The 24,154-nt window shown below is 41.0% G+C and overlaps 1 protein-coding gene across 7 annotated transcripts in view; it reads right to left on the minus strand.

Moving 5' to 3' along the window:
• Positions 1 to 24,154, minus strand: part of Slc38a9 (solute carrier family 38 member 9) — an 82,179-nt gene that overhangs the window by 39,764 nt on the left and 18,261 nt on the right. For 2 of the 7 annotated variants that reach the window (XM_052159347.1, XM_052159348.1), the window contains 5 exons: positions 11,263 to 11,614; positions 9,427 to 9,687; positions 5,729 to 5,850; positions 5,557 to 5,620; positions 4,771 to 4,864 (listed from right to left, as the gene is read on the minus strand). In XM_052159347.1, the coding sequence (XP_052015307.1) occupies positions 4,771 to 4,864; positions 5,557 to 5,620; positions 5,729 to 5,850; positions 9,427 to 9,648 (502 nt within the window). In that variant the 5' untranslated portion in view covers positions 9,649 to 9,687; positions 11,263 to 11,614. Of the gene's footprint in view, positions 1 to 4,770; positions 4,865 to 5,556; positions 5,621 to 5,728; positions 5,851 to 9,426; positions 9,688 to 11,262; positions 11,615 to 24,154 lie in introns of those variants that run through there. The other 5 variants (XM_052159346.1, XM_052159351.1, XM_052159349.1 and 2 more) reach the window with 4 other exon arrangements.

Below are 24,154 nucleotides of genomic sequence, written 5' to 3' on the forward strand. Positions count from 1 at the left end.
GACAAAACAACAGTAGAGACTATAGTTACAGGACTAAAGTCTAATATGAAAGGTTATCCTGTCTATGAACTGAAGAAACAGAAAAAGGGAAACAGGAAGTCTCAGAGAAGCCATTCAGACAGAGTGAGAAAGCAAGTCACAAGAACTTGTAAGGAAACTAACAGCAACATCATAAGAGAGTACTTAGTACAACTATAAAGGCACCAAGGGACTCATGGCTAACAGGGAAGAGAATACAAACGAACAATACAGTGAAAGAAAAGCATACCACTTTGCAAGCATAAGAAAACAAAACAAAACTTGGAACACAATATAACAACGCGCTTCAAAGAAGCCTATCATTAATGTTCAGCTGAAACCACTGGAAATTACTACAGCTTTTAGAAATAAATTGAAATTTAGTGATTGTCCTTCCTTCCTTCCTTTTCCTTCCTTCCTTCCTTCCTTCCTTCCTTCCTTCCTTCCTTCCTTCCTTCCTTCCTTCCTTCCTTCCTCCCTCCCTCCCTCCCTCCCTCCCTTACTTTTGAACTAGAGATTGAACTCAAATAGCTAAGCATGTGCTCTGCCCCTTAGTTATATATATCTCCCAGCCCACAATTTTTCCCTTTTAGGGGTCAAAAGTAATCCAAAAGAATACACAAGATATGTATAAATTATTTTTAGAAGGGTATCATTTAGAATAGCAAACAACAGAGGAAGGTATAAACATGCAACAGCACACAATCATTAATCAATTCAATAGAGCCGCAATGTACAACCTACAGTCATCCAACAAACCAGACAATGAACAAAGGTAATAATGGTGACCCTACATATAAAGTTCACTTAAAGAAAAAAGTGATGAAGTAGGAGACAAGATTGTAATAAAACTACTAAATGATAAAAGAACACAAAGACATGTGAATAAGAAAGAATAGAAATATTTAAGAATTTATGTAAAAAGAACACAAAGACATTTGCACAAGAAAGAACACAAAAATATTTGCATTTCTATGGTTGGATTATTGCAATAGCAATTTCTTTGTTTCAGTATTTTGGTAAGGGATAAGAACACAGATAGGTCTAACACAAGGTTATTTTGACTGCCCTCAGATTATAGTCACTTCATGACTAATCTTGTTTCCCAGGGGTGGGGGTGGAGAGAAAAGAGGTGTTCAATGTGACTGTCTGTGTGTATTATATGATTGTCTGTGTGTACTATATGGTAGTCTGTCTGTCTGTGTGTTTTATATGGCAGCATGTCTGTCTGTGTGTACTATATGGCAGAATGTTAGTAGGAGCAGTGAAGTACTAGTCTGACCCCCAAATCTTGTCCAATATATGTGTTTTTATGCTTCTACTTCAATAGCAATGTTCAACAGACATTGGGGTGTCTAGAATAAAAATAAACAACCACAAAGAAAGGAAAACCATTTTAGCCTATAAATGTCCTATCATCCTAGACTCTGAAGAATACAGACAAGCTTATTCATAGACACAGCACAGGAAAAGTCCTTATGAATGACAACCATCTCCTTGATTAGCAATTGTTTCATGAGTGTTTGGGTGGAGAGTTTCACTAACTTCTGCACGTGGTAGTCATGGACTTGTTTTCCCTGTAGATTACTTGGGGCATGGACTCCACCTTGGAGGCGTGTGCTCATTCAAATGTCCTCTTGATTACCTTGCCAGGATATTTCTGGTAACGACCTGTGATTTTGTGGTATATTTCTTTTAATGTTTTATATCTTCTGTATTGATCAGGAAAAATTGCAATTGCTAGTTTGTATGCGCAACCACCTACATTTTTTTAATGCAATCTGGAATATATTTTTGTATAAGGTATCATGCAGAGTTTTTCCACCCTCACCCCCAACTGATACTCAGTTTAGCAGACATCAAATATGACGTTAACCTCATAAACCTGAGATTTATGCTTCCTTTTCCAGTCTTATTTTATAAAGATTAAACATTTTTATTCCGTGTGTGTGGATGTTTCACCTGAATTTCTCTGTACCATGTGGTCCCTGAGGTCATAGCAAGGCATTTGATCCCTAAGAACTAGAGGTCAGACAGTCTTGAGATACCGTGTAGGCGCTGGGAACCCGACCTGGGTCCTCTAGAAGAGTGCCGAGAGCTTTTGAGCAGCAGCCATCTGCCTCTCTATGGCGTCCACTCTCATCTTCTCTCCCAAGGCCTTCTGCTTTGCTACAGCTGCGTTGTAGTGTGGTAGTGTGTCTCAATACCTGCTCCGTCTGATTCTTCTTTTCTTTTCCGCTCTAATTTTCCTGGCTCTGTGTGAAATGGGACTGAATTTATACATGTGGCTTTTTGTGGCTTGCCATATTGAATCTTCCAAACCACATGGCATGTTTTTCTTACTTGTGCAGATTTTATTCTTTGTGTTTAGGTAGTCTGTATTTTTTTCCATCAAGTGTGTTCTCTTGCTAAATTTTATCTAAGTCCTTTAGAGTTTACTGCTGTGGTGAATGGACTAATGTTCTCTGCACTGTGGGTCTAGCTGTTGATTCTTGATTTCATAGGCAGTTAACTTTCAGATTCTTATTAATTCTAATAGCACTAGTCAGCATTTTAATACATTCTTTTGCTGTAATTATTACTCTTTTCTGGTTTTTATATTAGCTCATCATTTTTTTGGTGTACTTGAGTAATCATGAACATTTCCTATGTCTTTGTAGTCATCTTACTCTTCTTCTTTTCCTCTTCTTCCCCCTCTTCTTCTTCCTCATTCTCCTCTTCTTCTTTGACCCAAATAGGAATAACTTTAGGCATTTTATCACTGTAGAGCTGCTGGTCCTGGTTTTGGGATAAAGAAACTGTAATTTGTGTAAGTTGTGCTTTCCTAGCGCTTTACTAAGATTAAAGGATGCTTAACACCAATGCCTTTTTTTTGCGAGGGTAGTCATGAATTGCTGTAACTGTGGACTTTACTTTTATTTTGTTAATGCAGTGAATTATGTTGGGCTTCTTAATAACAAAGCACCCTCTCCCCTCACTGGAATAAACACATTTTAAACACGGCATATTATTTTTCTACACTACTGATTCTATCAAATAATGTTTTGTAAGTTTGTTTTTGTTTCATTTTTTGTCCTGTCTGGCCTTGTACTAGGCTTGTGTTGACTTTGTAAACTGATGCAAGTTCATTCTGAATGGAAGACTTTAAGAAACGCAGGCATTACCTGCTCAGTAACAGTCTGAGTGAGTGAGTGCAGAGGAGGCTTTTCACTGAGACAGCCTGAAGTAAAATCCCCTACTCTCCATCTGTATAAAGAGCTCTTCCCATTTCAGTCAGCACCTAAACAGCAGAAACCAAAGGCTAAACAAACTCAACCAGGAACTTGAATGGCTTCAAAACAAGGCTTCTCCCAAGATCTCAAACAATAAGTGACAATAAACTCCCCAGCGACTGAGACTCTGCTTAACTGGAGAGAGGAACTGCTTAGACAGAAACAACTAGAGGCTGGTTTGCACTTGCTAATATGACTGAAGGAAAACCATGCCTGTCTAGGCCCTAAAAGGCACACGACCCTGCCCACACATATACTTTGCTTCTTCTTGTGAGTCAGACTTTCCTGTCCTTGACTGTCCTTTAATTCCTTGTGTAGCTGAGAATACTGACCTCCTGGTTCTCCTGTCTCTAACTCCCAGTTCTGAGACTGTGGGCATACACTACCATACTCAGTTGAATATGTGAAAGTGACCTAAAACGATGCTTCTGTATAGTAGCATATATATACATACATACACATACACACACATATACACATATACATACATTCCCAGCTGCTTGGGAGGACAAAGGTGTGAGAGGAAACAGAGATAAATTCTACTCATAAGATTGGAACCAACCTAAGCAATACAATAAGACTGCTTACAACCAGCAAACAAAACGATCAAATCTTTAGTCCCAGCACTTGGGGAGGCAAAGGCAGGTAGATCCCTGAGTCTACTGAGTGAGTTCCAGGACAGCCCAGGGCTACATAGAGAAACTCTGTCTTGAAAAACCAAAAGAAAAAAAAAAAAAAGAAGAGGAGGAAGAGGAAGAAGAGGAGGAGGAAGAGGAAGAAGAGGAGAGAAGAAAAGATTACCTTTCTGATTCCCTGATCCAGAATTTATACAGCTAAGTAGAGGTATAATGCATCTATACTCTAAGAATTGCTTATGCTTCATATTTTTCTATCGATACTTTATACTTTTAGGTCTGCTATGTAAAATCAAAACAAGTAAACAATAATTGATTAGGATCATAGAATGCTCAATAGTTCTGACAAAGGCTTTATTTAAAAGATACAACATTTGAGAGGGAGAGGCACTTGTCACCACGCCTGGGAACCGGAGTTCAATCTTCAGGACCCCCGTGGAGGGAGAAGTGCCTCCGTCATGCATCTGATCCCCACATGTACTCATGCAGAGACAATAAGATGGAACTGTTTTGTGACACTTTTATTGTCATCAGCCCTAATAGAAATGTCTTCTCCAAAGAATGCTCAGCTCTGAATTTCAGAGTGAGCCAGCTGGGGCCCGCAAGAGCTCAGGTTAGAGAGCTATGGTCAAAAGTTCAATCCCAGAGAACCTCACAGTAGAAGAAAACTGACACCCTCAAGCTGTCCTTTACCCTCCATGTGTGCACTGCAGCACATTCGCACGTGCGCACACATCACACACACAGTAAAAGGAGATGGCTGGCACATATATAGAATGTACACAGTAGGATCTGCTTTAATAGGAAAGTGTTATTAGTTCCCACAACAATCTGCCTCTACTTACTTATCATACTCCGTGATTTCACCACTCTATAGCAGCAGTAAAGTGTTAGAAGGCCCATCAGCACGATAACACACATTCCAGTAGTAAATCCAGCCTTTTAAAAATAAAAAGTTGGGTTCCTTTCATTATGTAAAAATAACTTCATATGCAATTACATTAATACCCTAAACAATTCTGACAAAAACATGGTAGTGGAAAAATAAAACAACCATCTGCTTTTTATTGAGATTTAAAGGATTTTATGTAAATAATAATATAGCACTCGTTTTCTTTTACAGCTATTATTGGACACAGAGTCCCATGGAAGGTAGGAAAGCACTGCTGCTTAACTACATCCCCAGCCCCAAACTTAAAAGATAAAGCAAACACTCTTCGTTACTTAATTAATTTATTTATCTGTTTGAGAGATATATGGAATATACACAAGCTGGCTTAAAATTTACTATGTAGCCCAAACCGGTCTTGAACTCAAGATCCTGGCACCTTAGCCTAAGCTTTAGGATTATAGGTATAGAAAAATTCTCAGGGGTTGAAGAGATGGCTCAGCAGTTATGGATGCATTCTGGCCTTTCAGAGCACTGACGCCTGGTTCACCGCACCCAAGTTGGGTGGCTCACAACTGCCTGCCACTCCAGCTCCAGGAGGATCCAACACTTCTGGCCCCCATGGGCACAGGTGGTTACATGCAAATACCCACGGCTCAGACTCACTCATATGCATAATTATACATAAAATAATAAATCTTAAGACATTTTCAGATAAAAGTATACTCAAAAATCATATTACCTGCTTTATGCCCCAAGGAATACTTAGTATAGATGTTCCCATCATGGTATTCCAAATCATAAAACTGAAAGAGTAATAGTAGTAACAATATGAGTCGGGCTCCTCAAGTATTTTAATTAAGACAGTTTCATTCACACAGTTTAATTCATGCTCCGAGAAGGAGTTTACTCACATAGTAACTAAGCTGGTGTTTTTGCCATAGCCTTCAGTGTAACTCTTAAGTTTATAGGCAGAGCCCAATGGACTATACACATAGCATTCCTCTGGAGCAGGAACTACATGGTCTGGAGCAATCTTGGGGAAAAGAAAAGAGAAACGTCAGAACCAGTGAACGAACAAAAAGCATGTTTTCTATTGATTAGAGAAACTGACTACACACACTTCTCAGATTTACATGAAGCCGGAACAGCTGGGAGATCTGGTTGGTGGGCTCCTCTGAGGAAAGTTGCCAGTGAGATTCCTGGCTATTACACATCTCCCTTCCTGTCTCAATGTGTGATCCCCCTGCCTCTGCTGCATGAGTGTTGAGATTATAAAAAGCTACCAGCATGAATATCTTTAAGACATATTTTAATCTATATTTCAAAGACTCGTAAACATTTAGCTTTATGCATCCATGATTATTTTTTAATATAGCAGCAGGTATAAAGTAGAAATACGTTATTTCTAACATCAAAGTACTTTTGCATTGATGAGAAAGAAGGAAGCCAATAATTAAAGAAATCTCCAAGGAGAAGGCTGTCCTCAATTGAGGAGCTTTTCAAGAACAAAGTGGTGTTTACCTAACTCTGAGGTGAAGATGGTCATATAAGAAACAGGCAGTGATCTCAAACTGAAGAACTGAGGTGCCAATGAACAGTAATTAAAGAAATGGCCTATAATTAATTTTTAAATGCTTTGGGTAAAAGATCCAGGTAAAAATGTAACTTAATCAATGGTCCAATGAAGGTTTTAGGAGCATAAGACAAGGAAGGATATCAACAAAAGGGGAGGGGGGGCACTGGAGGTCTACCAGATGGAGCAGAGAAGACTGAAGACATGTGCCTCTCAGACAATGGCTCACACTTTCTCCTGCATTTCTTCCTGTCTACACCTTCATATTAGGGATGGGGAAACCATCCTGTTTCTTGATGACACTCCGCCCATCTAGAAGTCCTTGAAGGCACAGAATCTGACCAGTGTGAACCAACGATCTCTTAATATTTAACACCTACATGTAAGTTTGCAACTTTGTTTCTTATTTGAGAATAAATTTAACAGCCTCAAACTGTCTCAAATTCCAGTTGGACACATGAAGCAATTAGATGAGATTAAGAGGCACACTAAAATTAAGTTCTCAACTCTTTGCCATGCTATCTCACTGGGTAAACAATGAGAACTAAATCAGCTAGGGAAGACTCAAGGAAGAGATGGCGTATGAGGCCTTAGTGGGAAAAAAATGACATAGGTTATGAGTACAGAAATGTCTTTTTTAATGCAACACAGTTAGTGATAACTTTTTAGGGAAGAAAACTCTGAATGCTATGCATGGTGTAGATTCAGAAACACCTAGTCCTAGAGACACAGATAAAAATACATATGAAAACTGTGTTTTTCCTTCTCTTTATTGACATTCCTCTATGATCTAGATGATATTTTCTTCTGCCATAAGTAAAGAAAAAATGCAAGACTACTCCCCAGCAAGAAGGAAAAACAGTATAACTGACCAAGCGAATGGGAAAAAACAAGACAACATCAAAACAAGTAAAATCAAAATTTGTAAGTAGCATGATTCACTAAGAGGTAGAAAATTCTAGTTGTGGTCTCACTCTGACCTACACCAAATGGAAGACTAAATCTATTCCATGAACACCTCACCTAGTCCTGAGCCCTGTGCTAGCCTCTGGGACTGGATTATGCATGGGAAGACTCGGAGGATGGGGAGGGAAGAGTGGTGGGTGCTTAGCAGGCATGGGAAGCAGGCGGGACCCCACTGTAGCAGTGGTGCAGGGCAGCGTTTTTTATCTGAACATTCTCATGACACGCAGGCCCCGGCTGACACCAACCATGCTTCGCTGGTTCCGACTAAGCCCTGCACAATGCCTTTCTGCTAAGCCCTGGGTGGCAGTGGTGCTGACGAGGCTCTCTGCAGGCGTGTGCGTGTAGTGGCAAGGACAGGATGCTGGCAGACAACTTTCACCCTTTCCAGCTTAGAATAACAATAATAGCATTTCTTCCATCAATGAAGAGGTTTTACTCTATGAACAGTGATTTATTGTTCTTCTCCAAAACATAGCTTTAGGGAAAGTGATTTGTGGATTTTGAGAAAATGTGTGTGGGTATTTATACAAATTCATTAGAAGTAGAGAGATCATATTAACCTGGGCGACTGGTTAGTTGTCTGTCTGTCTCAGTGCCAGTTAACAGAGGGTTACAACTCAGTGCACAATGTTGACTTAACTTCCAGGCAGTGCTGTTCATTCAGCTCCAGATGATATCTCTGAAGCCTGCTCCTAAAGGTATAGCCTCTGGAGAGTCTGAATCTGACCAGCACCTCAAACGTCCCAAGGACTTTCATAATTCTACCATGCACTGTGTTTTTCCTTCTCTTTATTGACATTCCTCTATAATCTAGATGATATTTTCTTCTGCCATGAGTAAAGAAAAAATTCAAGACTACTCCCCAGCAAGAAGGAAAAAGAGTATAACTGACAAAGTGAATGGGAAAAAACAAGACAACAACAAAACAAGTAAAATCAAAACTTGTAAGTAGCATGATTCACTAAGAGGTAGAAAATTCTGGTTGTGGTCATCACACATCATCACTACTAATGTAAAGGGCCCACAAGGCAGGTAAAAATAAAAAAAATTAAAACTACAAAAATTCATCCCACATAAAGCATTTCATAAGTCTTTTCTTGAGATCTTAGAGCTAAGTATGGTGGTTTGTGCTATAAGCCAAGGAGATAAGGCAGGAAGCTGGGGTTTAAGATCACTCTCGACACATGAGGTGCTATCTAAACAAGCAAGTTCAAAGCGGTCTCAATATTGACTTCACATAGCCATCATGGGGGCTGCCTCAGACAGCCATGGCCAGGTGGTACTTACTCCTCCTTGTGCCTATCTAGTGAAGGTCAGAGGCTGGCTCCTTTCTTCCTTTTGACTTCTAAGACCCGTTTTAACAGTATTTTTTAAGCTTTCAAATTTCTGAGTATCTCACATTTGATCACTGTTACAAGCAACAGATTACTTACACATTTTAAAAGTCTAAATTAATAAGACAGACTTCAGTTAGTCATGAGTCCATAAGCTATGACCCATAATGAAAATTTGGCCTTTATTGAATTTGTAGTCCTTTTCTAATAATCTCTTAAATGTTTATAAGACAAAACAATGAACTGTGGTAGAATGTGGTCTGCATAGGCTAATTTTTTGTTTTTAAAAGGACAATATCTAAACAGGAAACTACCAGGTTTCACAAGTATGAATATATTTGTTTCTTATTCCTATAAAAAGTGTATATAAATATTTTTCCTTTGTAGCTTCAAATTTAGGAATTCAAGAGTAGAATATTATGTTTTTAGTCAATATCTAAGCTGCTATTTAAAAAGCAATTTGTCTTCCTCAGAGCTTTTGGTATCTGAAATAAGAAAAAACCTAAAAATCAAAGCTTCAAGCTATTTTCAACAGAGAGTTCTAAATGTCTCTACTCCGGAGGAGATAAGAATGAACAAGCCCGAAACACACATTAACTACTATTGCTTTGCGTGTGTATGATGCTATCTTTAGACTACTCCAGTGAAAAGTTCAAGCCCTGGGAGTCGCCCTGGTTTTCGGTGTTTACTGTTCATTATGACTGAACTTTAGACAAGCAGCAGAGCTTTGCCTTACCAGGGCCTTGTCTGCGGGAGTGGTGAGCCGGCTGTAGTACTGTATCCGCTTGTTCATCGCAGCAGCATGGTCGCTGACCCTCTGAATGACATCATCCACACTGACGATGTTGGTAGGCTCTATATAGAAAGGCCTAAAGAAGGGAATGCATACTTGACAAAAAACCTTCAGGCAAAAGTTCTGGAAGTCAGCCATTGTAGAGAGTAAACTCTTGTCCTCCATGTGAAACGGGATGCACAAAGGCAAGGCGTTCACTTCTCACTTTTGGTGGGAAAAGAAAATGTCACAGAAGTATTATCCTACCTACAGAATACAGCACTTGTCTCATAATACTTTTAAACACACTTGAAGCTTAATGAATTTACCAACAGAGGAGAGATAGCAGAAAACGCTAAAGAAGTCATTAAAGAGAATTTTGGCAAAGGAAAACAAAATGTATCGGCTGTTGGTTTCAACAATTTAAGTTAGATAGAAACTGCTTTGATTAGTCTTTTAAAATACTCTGGCGCTAAATCAGAGAAATTTCAGACAAAACGTCCCTTTAGTGAAGACTCTCCACTCCTTCCTCTATAAGCCAAAGTTATTTCCTTTGATAAACAAAATTTCTATTTCTCAGCTCATGTCCTAATGACCAGTGATCTCAAGCACTTTCTTTGTGTGAGGATCCAAGTTGGATCAACTGGAACATGACAGCACTGGAGTGCTTCTCCCCCATGTACTTTTCTTGGATCTTGGTAACACACTCTAAGTTGTTTGTTTCCTCCCTGACACTGTCCTGATGAACGGCAGCTTCGAGCTTCCAATCAGCATCTCCAGTCAGCCCTTCAGTGTCTTCCTGAAACTCTGTCATTTGCTTTCTAAGTTTCCCATAATGAACACTCCTAACAGGGAAAGACGAGGCAGAATCGCACTGCTCTGCCAAGTCTCAGACTCTGAAGTAGGAAACAGCACTGTGACCCAAACTGTGGACACTATTCTTTCACATTATACATGGGTAAAAAAAATAATGGGAAACAAAGCAAAACAAACCCCGAAGAAATTGTATTTTCTGCTACTTTTCTAACAAACTCTGATACCTGAGAAATGGTAGTTAAGTTTAGTCTTCTAACTGACACACAGAACATTTGAGTTACTTGCTATTTATTCTCCATGACAACATTCAAATATAGTAGGTATTAACTAGTCAATTTAATGAATAGTAACAAAAGCATTTATAAAAGTAAATACATGGGCAGAGAGATCAACATAACATATCAAACATACTGGCAAATGCATTAAGGGCTATTAATAAATTATAAGGGAGATACAATAAAAATTAAGTGGGCCAGAGGCTGAACAATCACTACATATATATTTGGTAGCCTAATATAACCACCAATCTCTCTAAAGTGTAAAGATGTGATATATTATTTCTACTTCCACCGTGATAGTGATTCTTAAAGGCAATGTAAAAATACTGCTATCTGGGGGCTAGGGTGATGGTTCAGTTAATAAGGTGCCTGCTGCACAGGTGTGAGGAACTGAATTTAGATCTGCAGCATGCACAGGCAAGCAGAGACACATGCCTTTAACCCAGGTCTGGGGAGGAGCTAGAAACAGGGGAGCCCCACCCCCCCACACCCCCCACACCCCCGAGCTCGCTGGCTAGCCAATCTAGGCAAACTGATGAGCTCCAGGGTCAATGAGAAACCCTGTCTCAAAAGATAAGGTGGAGTGCAAGGGAGGAAGACATTTAACATTGACTTTTGACCTCCAAAACACACACACACACACACACACATATGCACACACACATATGCACACACACATACACACACACAAGCATCTCAGAGATACCATGTTAGGAAGTTCACACTCTATAGGATCTTCCTGCAGGATCAGTGCCACACAAAACTCAAGAATGCTAACTTAAGGCAGATACGTAGGCTACTAAAAAGGACTAATATTGATAGAAAGAGGTATAGATGTTCTTCTTGTAGCCGTTTGCTCTGGAATTCAATGGCATTAACATCCAGCCACTAGGTTGGTTTGAAGGTCTGCTGAAAAGCAGTCCGGGAAGTGTTAGATCTCGGCTCCTGCCTCTGGCTGGAGCGTTAACTGTACCAGTTTAGTTGGCTCGGGAACTCTGAGAACAGAATGGCTTTGAAAGCTTTTCTTTTCCAACCATTTTCATCGAGATGTTGAGTGCCTGTTCAAACAAATATTTTGGAATTTTTTCAAAATAGATTCTCTTTAAAAATATACAATTCAGCATATTTTTGGTGAATTATTAGAAACACATTTTAGAAAGTGAAACTATATTTCTAAAGTGAACTTTACTTGAAACACTTTAAAAATGAAGAGCACTACATAGAGGATAATGTTCAGGACAAAAGACTTGAAAGCTTTTATCTTTGGACTCTCTTTCAGTGGCGCTGCTTATCAGAGTCACTTGCCGTTTGACACACAGTTCAGCTGTACCCAATGAGATCAAAGCGGGCTTATCTGTCTCACCTTGTAAATACCTATGCTCATGCCAAAGCAAAAGAGTTTTAATTTGGAGCAAAATTTACAACATATTTTAAAATGTGATTCAATTCTAATATATTCATTTAATACACGCATAAACAGCGAAACCACACTCCTGCTAACACCTTTTTTTAGAGTCTACTCCTTAAATTCCTTAAAATCTTTTGGCTTTTCAATCTGTCTCCACCCTTCTACTGCCAAGCCTCGCTCCTGTGAGGTTTAGTAACTACTCGATGACTCATGGCAAGGCTCATACCCAGTATGGAAATCTTGATTTGAAACTGCCCAGTTACTGGCATCCCCGTGGAAGTTGAGGTGTTCTAACACCCTACAGACAGGTTGGGGTAATTTATTAAAACAAACAAACAAAAATAACAAGGCAATCAAGCATTCCAAAAAATGTTACACAGATACACTTTCAAATAATGAGCCACGGTACTTGCTTCTACATACTTGGTAAAACGCTTTGTCGACCAGACAGCTTTTCAGTACACAGGGCAGAAAAAGAAATTACTCAGCAACTGCACCTAGAAAGGCCTGCTGCTATGGCATGCTGGTGAGTGCTGGCCCCTGGTGTGTTTTTCACTTACTCTGAAACCATACACCATCATCTCTTTACAAATCCCGGTTCTACAACCCAGCGTGAAACACAGTTGCTAGGTAAGCTTCTCTACTTTGGTTAGTTTATTAGTAGTGATTTTCAAATTTATTATATGCATATTATTTACGTTCCAACCAAGTATCCTGCATATGTGTGAGACATTAAACCATGACTAGAACACAGAACCCCAAGGACGGTACAGTAACCTGCAGAGATATATAAATAAGTGACGCAGACCCAGAGGGAAGCGACCAAGTGTTCCCTGCAACACCAGGAGCAAGGCAAGTGGAAGGCCACGCGATGTGTGGGTCGGATGGGGGATGGGGTAAGGATGTAGAAGAGGGAACTACATCACCTGGCAGACACCGCTGAGGAAGTCAGGACATTAGAGGTAAGCTGACTCTTGGATATGGCCAAGAGGAGAAAAGAATGTTTCAAAGAATGGACGACTAGGGATGTAACACAGGCTCAGCACGTGCAAAGCCTTGGGTTCAATTCCTGTACACACACACACACACACACACACACACTACATGAGAGTGGAGGGAGAAGAGATTCAAAAAGAAATATGAGATGTATTTTAAAAACACACATTGGTCAGTATATGGAGATTTTCACATGCTGACACAGGATTTAATCCTAAAGCCATCTTGTCTGTTTCTTTGACTGATTACTTCTCAAATCTCTAATTTTTAAATGTAAAGGTACCCTAGAGTTCTCAGAACAGGAGCTCTCGCCTGTGGCCTTACTCCATTGGTGGGCTCGTTCAACTTGAATCCACACAGATACTGGCCGTCCTGAAGGTGTGCTGTCCAGACTGCAAGCCTGGCTTGTTTATCCAACTGTGCCCACTGGGCCTCCCTTAGCTCCTGTGTTGGACGTGAGCGCCCACGTCAGCCCCAGCGCTCCTCAGACACACACACCTTCTCCAGGACCTTCACCATTCACTTCAGCTCACACAAATCTGCAAAGACCGTTTAACTAGATTCCTGCACAGCTATTTGTCACCTCTTTTGGCCCTTTCTGAAGCTGTCCCTTTCTCAACATGGTCTTTGATGATCACGGTCATCACATCTAAGCTTCAACCCCTCTTCAACGCTCCTGCTATCCACCTCTGTAGATCTCCTTTGCAGCTACACTACCTAATATGATAGACAAATATTAATTTTTGGTCCCCTCTGGTGAAATGCTAGCTCTACAGGGGTAGGATTTGTTGTCATCATCGCTTTGGTCACTAGCACATTTATAGAGCCAATAACTGTATATTTGGCATGTTACAGCACCTGTACAAAATGTACTAAGTGGGGGTTGGTAGTTTATCTCAGTGGTAGTGTGCTTTTAAAATGTGGTAAGGGAATACAGAATAAACCTGTACTTTAAGAAAAATATGTGTGCACACTGTGTAGGTGTGAACATGGGTATGTATGACATATGTGCGTGGAGACCAGAAGTTGACATAAAAGGTCTTCTTCAGTCAGGCTCCATGGGATCCAAATGCAGGGTTTCATGCTTAAGTGCAAGCACTTTAGGGAATGAGCCATCTTTCCGGATCCAAGGGAAAATTATCTTGAAATAACTTTAGACTGCTACACAGAAATTGGAGAAGTATCAAATGTTGCACAAACTGAGCAGCAACACTAAACAGTTCCAAATATAATCTACTAGCTATGAACGCACCCAGAGTTTTCTCTTTGTTTCCTACTGCTCAGTGAGCCTTCCTACTGAAGCCTGTGATCCACTGGGTCCAGAAAGGCTCCGAGAGCTTCCTGCAGTGGTCAGAGATCCTCCCATGCAGCTAGCACAGCAGTTGGACAACTCTTCACTTTGGAGGACGGTCATTCAGTACACTAACTCTTCTTCCTCCATAGAAACATATGCTGCCTATTGAGGGCTCCCTCTGTATCAGTGTGTGTGTGAGAGAGAGGGGGTGGGTCTCTGTGTGTGTTTGGAGCACAGATAGGTGCTTGCATGTAAAGATTAAAATGAACACAGAGAGTATCAGGAATGCAGGAGGACACCGAAGAGTACAAAAGAAGAGAGCAGAGGTCAGGGGACTATATACTGATTGGATCCACATTAACAGTATTATACGAACAATACCAGTATTTTGAGCTTTAACAAACCTGGAATCTGGAGCAAAGTAGCTCATGCTTGCAATCTTAGTACTTAGGAGAATGTGGCAGAAAGATTGTTATGAGTTTGAGGCTAGCCTGAGTTATATAATGAGTTCCAGGCCAGCTCTACAGAGACTTGTCTAAAAAACTAACCAACAAGAACAAAAATTGTATGAAATACCAAAATATACAAATAGTATTTCAAGTACTAAGTGTAAAAGAAAATTACCAGCAAATTTCAACAATTCCACATAGTTGCTAGATGAGATTGAAATGAGTTTGAAATCTGCCTAAATAATTCTTACAATGTTATTTTAGAAAAGCATATTGAAGGCTTGCTATTTTAAAGTGAACTTTCACTATGCTGTTAGCATATACCACCCAATTTTTATCAGCATTGCTTATTTCTTATAATTAAAAGTTTCTGTGGTGTATGTTAACTTATAGGATATATGAAATAAAATGTAAGTAAGTAAACTTTCGCAAATGGATGAATGCATGGACACACAGTCCAATTTTTAGGATCGCTAGTGTTATTTTTCTTAAATTATGTATTTATTTATTTTACGTGTTTGAGTGTTTTGCCTGTATGTATGTCTGTGTACCACATGAGTGCCTGGTACCCATGGAGGCCAGAAAAGGGTGCTGGTTCCCCTAGGACTGAAATTTTGGACAGCTGTGAGAGGCCATGAGGACGCTAGGAATTGAACCTGGGTCCTCTGGAAGAGCAGCCAGTGCTCTTTAGCATCATGATCTCCTTCTAGCCCCACCTGTTACTTTTAGAAGAAAATCGTGATGAAGGAGCTGTAGAAAATGTGAATGCTAAGAAACACTTGGTTAAAGGTTATAAATTCCCCATTTTAGAATTCCAAACTGTTAACTTAGTTGCAAGTAAACATCTTCATCAAAAACATATGGCAAAGAACTTGAACTGAAAATTAATTCTCAGGCCCATATTATCCTAATTAAATACAGATCCTACTAGGAATGAATTTCAAAATTATTTTGATGCAATTCATGTTTCAAATTTTGGCTCTCAAAAATGTCATAGATGAATGTTTTAATTCTGCAATAGAGATGCAAGGATTCAGTGTTTATCTTCTTTTTCAGTATTTCATGGGAGAAGGGCAAGAGAGTCAGAGAAACACAAGAAATGTCACAACCAAGTTCAGATGATAGGTGTACCTGTAGGTAAACACCCACACGTGTCTTTGTGTTTCTCTTTGATAACAACAGTGATGCCCCGCTGCATTTCGGCTTGTGTTTAGAGAAGGTGATTCCACATAGGACATGGTGAGTGACAGTCCCCAACAGGAGAGCAGGAGCGTGGGAACTCCTTACCCACTATGTGTGAATGACAAAACAAATCAAAACAGTCTTAAATGCCCGCCGTGATTGCCAGGGGTATCAATGTAATATTCTGAAACCAAGTGCTTGTTTCAATTATAAATAAAGCGTAGGCTTCTGACATCAGGGCCATGACAATTGTTATTTTCCCTTCTACCCAAATCAACAAAAAAAATTCTCTGAGCATTAAATCTCCAGTCTTTGTAATCTCAATATTCCACAGTGGGGTGTATGTGGAAGGGAGGAGTCAGGGAATAAAAATATGATAGGCTATTGGCTACCATTTTAACTAAAATTTAACCAAATTTTAGCATTGACCTGAACTTTTCTTTCTTTAGAAACTTGACATATTGGAAGAATTGAGAACACACACACACACACACACACACACACACACACACACAGCGGGAGAGGCAGAGACAGAGATAGAGGAAAATATCTTGCTTTTAATTTCAATATATGGTACTTAAAATTGCCTTTAAAAATATGCTACCCTAGCTGGGCGGTGGTGGCACACACCTTTAATCCCAGCACTTGGGAGGCAGAGGCAGGCAGATTTCTGAGTTCAAGACCAGCCCTATGTAACTGTTGTGCAGCTCGGTCTTCATGTGGGACTCCTAACGGGAGCAGGAGCCGGAGCAGGGGAAGGGGAGCAGGAGCTGTATCTGACTCTGTTGCCAGCCTTTGGATCCCTGTCCCCTAACTGGGCTGCCTTGCCTAGACACAACAGGAGAAGATACACCCTACTGCAACTTGCTATGCTTAGGAGGGATTATATCCGGGAGGCCTCCATTTTTCTGAGCCTTGTCTGAGGACAAAAGGAGGATGGGAGGATGGCGGGGAGGAGAGATTAAGTGAGGAGAGGAGGGAAAGCTGTGATTGGGATGTAAAGTAAATTAATAAATTAATAAAAAGTATGCTGCCTAGTGTGGCCTTAAATGTCTAGTTTAGATAACTGCCACTTAACTAGTCTATTTTTGTCATTTTACTGTAATGATTCAGAAATGGAAAACCAAAACTCTGAACACTTTTTGACACATCGCTGGAGACAATGAGCCTCTTAATCAGCCTTTACTCACCTCTGAGGGATGTCCTGATTTTGCCTGCATGGCTGGCTGTGCACTGTATGTGTGCCTGGTGCACTTGGAGGCCAGAAGAGGCCATCAATGAGCTGCCAGTGGTGCTGACACTTGAACCTGGTTCCTCTCGAGGAACAAGAGCGCTGAGCCACCTCCCCAGCCTGTCCCCCTTTATCTTCCTCGGAACACCAGTGCTGCTGCCGATGGAAACTTACTAAGAGGTGAGGCCTGAGAAAAGGAATTAAGCCATGGGCTCCCGTCTCAGTGTCTCCAGGCCTTCATAACAGAGGCTTTGAACAGCATTTGGTTACCTTGCTCTTCAACCCTTCGGCCATGTGAAGACACAGCCCTGACAGGACGGAAGACTTAAGCCTTGGTTTTGGTCCTTCCTGTCTCCGTAACTGTGAGAAGACACACATATTCTCTTCACAGATTGCATACTGTGATAGGAGCAGAAAACAGACTGAGGCTCAAGAACCTTTCTTCTACATGTTAAACTGATTCCCAGGGCAGGAGAGATGACTTAATGGGAACAGCGCTTGCAGCCATGAGCACGAGGACCCACCTGAGTTTGGTTCCCAGCACCAGATGGAACACTGGTCTAGGCCTGTGACCTCAGCGCTCAGAGCAGCCTCAGTCACTCTCTGGCCAGCCAAGCTGACCTAACTGACAAGCTCAGGTTCAGTGAGAGACCCTGTCTCAAAACAAACAAACAACCAACAACAACAACAAAGGAGACAGGAAGACACTTGATCTAGACCTTTGGCCTCTACCTGGATGGTTACCTGAATACATGCAAACACCTATACATGTACAGAACACACAAACACACACACACACACACACACACACACACACACACGAATCATCATGATTCTTGAGAAAGAAGAAGAATTTTGATAACCAGTGACAACATTACACCACTGGCCATTTGGGTGTTGATGATGGCTGGCTGTATTTTCAACTCAGATGCTAAATATTACAGTAGCTTGATCCAAGACCATTGCTATGTGTGTGGCATAATGTCCTCCAGACCAGTTCCAGAATAACAGAAGACTGGCTAAAGCTAGAGTCCAGGGTGACACTCTACTGTCAAATGGGTACCCGTTAACTTTTACGTACAGCAGTGGTTCTTGACCTTCTAACACTGTGACCCTTTAACACAGTTCCTCATGTTGTAGTGATCCCTGTACTGGCTGGTTTTGTATGCCAACTTGACACAAGCTAGAGTTATCACAGAGAAAGGAGCCTCAGTTGAGGAAATGCCTCCATGAGATCCAGCTGTAAGGTATTCTTTCAATTGTGAACAAGGGGGAAGGCCCCTTGTGGGTGGTGCCATCCTTGGGCTGGTAGTCCTGGGTTTTATAAGAAAGCAAGCTGAGCAAGCCAGGGGAAGCAAGCCAGTAAGGAACATCCCTCCATGGCCTCTGCATCAGCTTCTGCCTCCAGGTCCCTGCCCTGTGTGAGTGCCAGTCCTGATTCCTTAGGTGATGAACAGCAATGTGCAAGTATAAGCCAAATAAACCCTTTCCTCCCCAACTTGCTTCTTGGTCATGGTATTTCATTGCAGCAATAGAAACTATGACTAAGACAACCCTTAACCATAAAATCATCTCATTGCTACTTCATAACTGTAATTTTACTACTGTTCTGAACTGTAATGTAAATATTTGATATGCAGGATATGTGATACGTGATCCCTGTGAAAGGGTCATTTGATCCTAAAGGACTGGGACCCACGAGTTGAGAAATGCTGATAAACAGCAAAGTTTTCTGACCCAAATACAAGATATATTTTAGAAAAAGAAAACAAATAGCGATAACAAATTTTTAAAAAATATATGCTGAAATAGGGAGTCTCACATACGCCTGGTGGGGGAGTATAGACCGGCATATTCTTCCCAGAAGGCAATTGTGCCTTGTGGTGTTAAGAACCTACATTATGTGTATATGCCTTACTTCGATAACCATACTCTGAGACTCTCTTAAAAGATTAAAAATATGACATAAATTATGTAGAAACCCCTTATGACTTAAGACTAATGACGTAAGACAGCCATCAAGGGCGAATGGAAAGGCTCAGCCAGGCAAAGCGCTGTGCAAGCGAGAACAGCACCGTGAGTTTGATCCTTTGGACCCGCATACATATGGAAAGGGAGACCTGACTCCTCTGCCCTCCATGTGCACAGCACAGCAGGGCACCCACGCGCGCACGCACGCACGCACACACACACACACACACACACACACACACACAATCACTAAAACTGTGAACAGTTTAATATGCAAACATGATAAAGTCTATGTTAAGATGATATTTAGAAATAATTCCTACTATAATCTGTCTTTCATGATTTCAAAGATTTCTTTCAGTCCTGGGGTGGAACTCAGCATTTGACACACCCCCAGCGTGTGTGCCTCACCAACCTTCCACAGCTACTAAGGACAATTAGCACTGTAAATAAATAACTATTTTTTTAACCTGGAATTTCACACATTTTTTTTTTTTGCCACAGTTTCTTTTGCTAGGGTTTATAACAGTGGAAATATTTTAAAAAGCAAGTATTTATTTTTATTTATGCACATCAATGCTTTGCCTATATGTATGCATGTATGTATGAATTTATGTATGCATGTGATCACATACTTATGCCTGGTACTCCTTGAGTTCAGAAGAGTGTTGGATGCCCTGGAACTGGAGTTGTAGATGGTTGTGAGCCACCATGTGGGTTCTGGGAGCTGAACCTGGGTCCTCTGCTGGAGCAGTAAGTGCTCTTAACTACTGAGCCATCCCTCCAGACCAACAGTTAAAAGCTTTGGCTTACCTTGTTAAAGGATTCTGTGTTGGAGGCTGGAGAAGTAGCTTACCAGTTCAGCACCGATGCCCTTCCAGAGGACTAGGGTTCACTTCTCAGCACCCTCATGGTAACTCGCAACCATGTGTAACTTTGGTTCCAGAGGCTCTGACCACCTCCTCTGGCTTCCATGGACCTCAGGCATGGACACTGCTGTATACACGCAGCCATGCACGCATACAAATAAATCTCTCCTAAAATAATTTAAGGTTTGCTTTTATAGTTTAAACTTTATGGAGAAGCTAGAGATTAATAAGAAGAGCAATGTTAATTATAATGCTCTGTGTGTGTCTGTATATGTGTGTACACGTGTCTGTGTGTGTTAATGTGTGTGTGCATATATGTGTCTGTATATATGTGTGCATGTGTCTGTGTGTGTTAAAGTGTGTATGCGTATATGTGTGTGTATGTGTCATGTGTATATATGATAGTATGTATGTGTGTGCACATGTGAGTGTATGCCTGTGTATGTGTGTCTGTATACATACATACATACATACATATATATATGTCTGTGTATATGGCATGTGTGTATGTGTGTGTATATATGTGTTAATGTATGTGCACATGTGTCTGTGTATGTGCCTGTGTGTATGCCTCTGTGTCTGTATACGTATACATGTGTTAAGGTATGTGTGGGTATGTGTGCATGTGTGTATATGTGAGTGTATCTATGTTTATGTGTGCATATGTGTGAGTGTGATGAGGATTGAGCCTGGGCTTTATGTACTTGAAGCAAAAACTCTACAAGTGAGCTGTATCTCCCAAAATGTTTTTACTGGAAACAAGTAAGGATGTAGAATGAAATTACAGTGACTATCCTAGTCCCTTCCCCCTTATTAACTTCTCCAGAAAGAAAGCAAGAGGGATTCTCATGGGTTATATCAGAATGAAGTACCTGGGACTGCTTATTTCAGAGGTCCTGGAGCCTCTCCTGGTAGGTCAGGAACCAGCAGCACAGACTCCATTGCCTGTTTCCAGTAAAATTGGATTTAAACACAGCAAGTTCATGTAATTGTAAACATTCTGTGCTACTTTCCACACTACAATAGCAAGGGTGAGGCCATTTTCTCACACAGCCAGAAAGATGGACGACTCCGCTCTTCGTGCAAGAAGCGTTACCTAGCCCTTGTCCTAAGCATGTATGCTGCCCCTCAGGGACTCAGAACTGTAGCAGAACTTCCTGCACGCCATCATCAGACTTATGTCAGGGAGCATGTATACAGAGATGCTCCCTGACGTCCCTATCCTTAGGGATGCTTGTCATCACACGCCCCTAGGCCTCATTCAGCTTAGACTCTTACAGCTTACAGAGTAGGCCAGCATAGCTCCCACCCCAAGCAGTTCTCAACCCGTGTGTCACAACCCCCTTGGAGGATATTGCAAATCAGCAAATCAGATATCCTGCAGATCAGATATTTACATTACGATTCATAATAGTAGCAAAGTTACAGTTATGAAGTAGCAACAAAATAACGTCACGGTTGGGGTAACCACAACCCAAGGAACTGTATTAAAGGCTCACAGCATTAGGCACATCTAGTAGGAGCTTAGTGTTTGCTGGAAAAAGGAAGGAATGGAGAAGGGGAAATGGGAAAGAAAAGCACAAAAGAGGACAAGAGAGGAAAATATAAAAGAGGAAGGCAGAGAAGAACAGACACCACAAATGGGACGACTTAGGGAAGCCATACTGCTGTGTGATCCAGTTCCACTTGACAAGGATCACGTACACTTTATATACAAAAAGCATCACAGAAAGGCAGCTCACAGGGATTGTGTTTCCTTATGCTTCCAGGTTTTAGTCTAAAACCTTTTGTATGATCCTCCTCCCAAACCTTTCTTAATAACAAAACAAAATAACAAAACAAAACAAAACAAGAAAGAGGAAGGAGAGGAGGAGGGAAGAAAATGAACACGATCCTACAGAAGCACGGGTGATTTTACGAAAGCCAGCTTATCGTTCTGTGTCTTGTTGGTAGCTCATCAGAAACGTCTTACATCGCGATACTGTACACACTATTGAGGAGATAGCTGCTGATGTGCTGGGGACAGTACTCAGTAGGACAGCATTTGTGTAGCATATACCAGGCTCTGGGTTCAATCCAAACACTGCCAACCTAACTAAATGAACTGGTAACATTTTGGTGCTGAGAAACTTGCACGAACATTTGCATTTTGGTTTTGATGCCTTTTGCTCTTTACATAAAACATAATTATAATCACACAAAGTATAATTTTCTAATTTTTTCTTTGTTCTTTTTTTTTCTTTTTTTCATTTCAATGTTTCTGCCAGTGTATCCGTGATGGACAGCAGAGAGACATGAGTTGGAGGGTTTGCCCAGTTGACAAGGCTGCTTTAGAATGCTGGTGGTTCTGTTCCTTTGACATTACGCACTTCTATAATAAGTGTTAATTCTCTATGACAACATGCTCTGATTCCTAGTGCTGAAGGTTCACTTCGGTGTATATAACTGAACACTCATCCATCTGTGTGTGTGTGTGTTTGTGTTTTAAATGGTTCTTAAAGAGCCTCCTTTGCAAGTCATCCATGGTGTCCTTAGGCATTTTATCTTTACTCAGTTGTTAAAGAATGGTGGCTTGTTTTTATGGTTTTTATATTTGTGTCTAATGCATATTTTAACATTATAGACGTAATGCATCATGTAGCTATAGTTCTATGGAAAAATCAATCTTGTAGGAGTTGTTTTTCAGATATTCAGTAAAAATTTTCTTTAAATTAAAAAAAAAAAACATATCTAGGGGAGAGAGAGAAGGAAAAAGGCACTGAAACCAAGAATTTGGGAGAATAAGAGGACTCCAAAGAGACTAGAAAAAAAACTTAATCTAATGAAGAAACAAAGTCACATATAAGGTGCCTCTAACACTGAGACCAAGAACTTTTTCCTTAAGCATTTGGAAAAAATATAGTTCTTTGAGGGACAAAAGTAAAAGAAGGTAGGAAAGTGCAGAGGAGTCGGGCCAAGGTGGGGGGAGGGAGCGGGAGGGAAAGGAGCGGGGAGACAGGAAAGATGGGTTTGACGGAGGGAGTAATACACTGCCCCAGCACAGTGACACCAGTGACAATCTAGGAGGTCCTCTCCCTCTATGACTGCTGGGGACAAGCTCTTCATCAGGTAATTCGCGGTGGCTTAGCACACTAGCCCTCCTGGGAAAATCAATTTCTTTTTCTTTATTTCCCCTTCCTCTTTTTAGGAAATTTAAGATCAAATTTAGGGCCTTGTATATGCTAAGAACAATGTCTCCCTGCCTGAATTTTTGACGTCTATATAATTCTGAACTATAAATCAACAATCACTTCTAACTGCACCATAAGCCAACATCTATTAAACATTTCACCTTGCCGCGGGACTCTGCATGAGTCTTCCTCTCTCCTAGAGTCACAAATACCCACCTATCAATGTAGGCTGCTCTACAGTGACAGCATTTGTGGGAGAAGAGAGAGAGAGAGGCTGCTTCACAGATACAGCCTGGCAGATACTCTACAGCAAGGCGCCATACTCTACCTTACATGCTCCCCCGGCACAGGGCGCTCTGCATTTGGAATATCCAGTTCTATCTTAGAGCTCTGTTGGAGCACTACCAACGTCCTCAGTGCCAATGTTGGGATTGTTAGGATTGAATGTTAGGATTTGGTATTTTGAGACTCTTTGGTGTTGAAATGGAAACAGCTGTACAAATTTAATAGATTACAGCTCCGATAGATCAGATTATTCTCCAGTCTAATGCCAAGCGGGCAACAGAGTCCTACAAGACCGGAACAGCCGAGTGCTGGTAGTGAACCTGTAGGAGAAAAGTGTGTGGGCAGAGCACGCCTGGGGCTCGAGGCCTGAGGGGGCTCCTGCCTTACTGTGTAACCCAGGCCTACAGAGAGCAGCAGGAAAGCCCTGAACTCTGGAAAAAGGAGAAGGGAAAACAAAGACACAGAGAGAAGGGGAAAGCTAGAAACAGTCCTGCCACAGGAGAGTGCTTGCGTAGCACACACAAGGCCGTGGGTTCAGTACCCAGAACTGGAAAGGAATCAACCGTTTCCTAACTAGGCAGGCAGGCTGGGGTGTGCATAGTCACAGAGCAGTGGGAAAGTCTGAAGCAACCCTGGACACCAGCTCCACTAGCAGTCTCCAACAGCCTGAAAAAAGCCTGTTAATTCCCAATAGAATGTATCGAATAGAACACAGGAGACTTCCAGACCTATCTGCTCTTCCA

This window comes from Apodemus sylvaticus, chromosome 16 (assembly GCF_947179515.1).
Source record: "Apodemus sylvaticus chromosome 16, mApoSyl1.1, whole genome shotgun sequence".
Lineage (NCBI taxonomy): Eukaryota > Metazoa > Chordata > Mammalia > Rodentia > Muridae > Apodemus > Apodemus sylvaticus.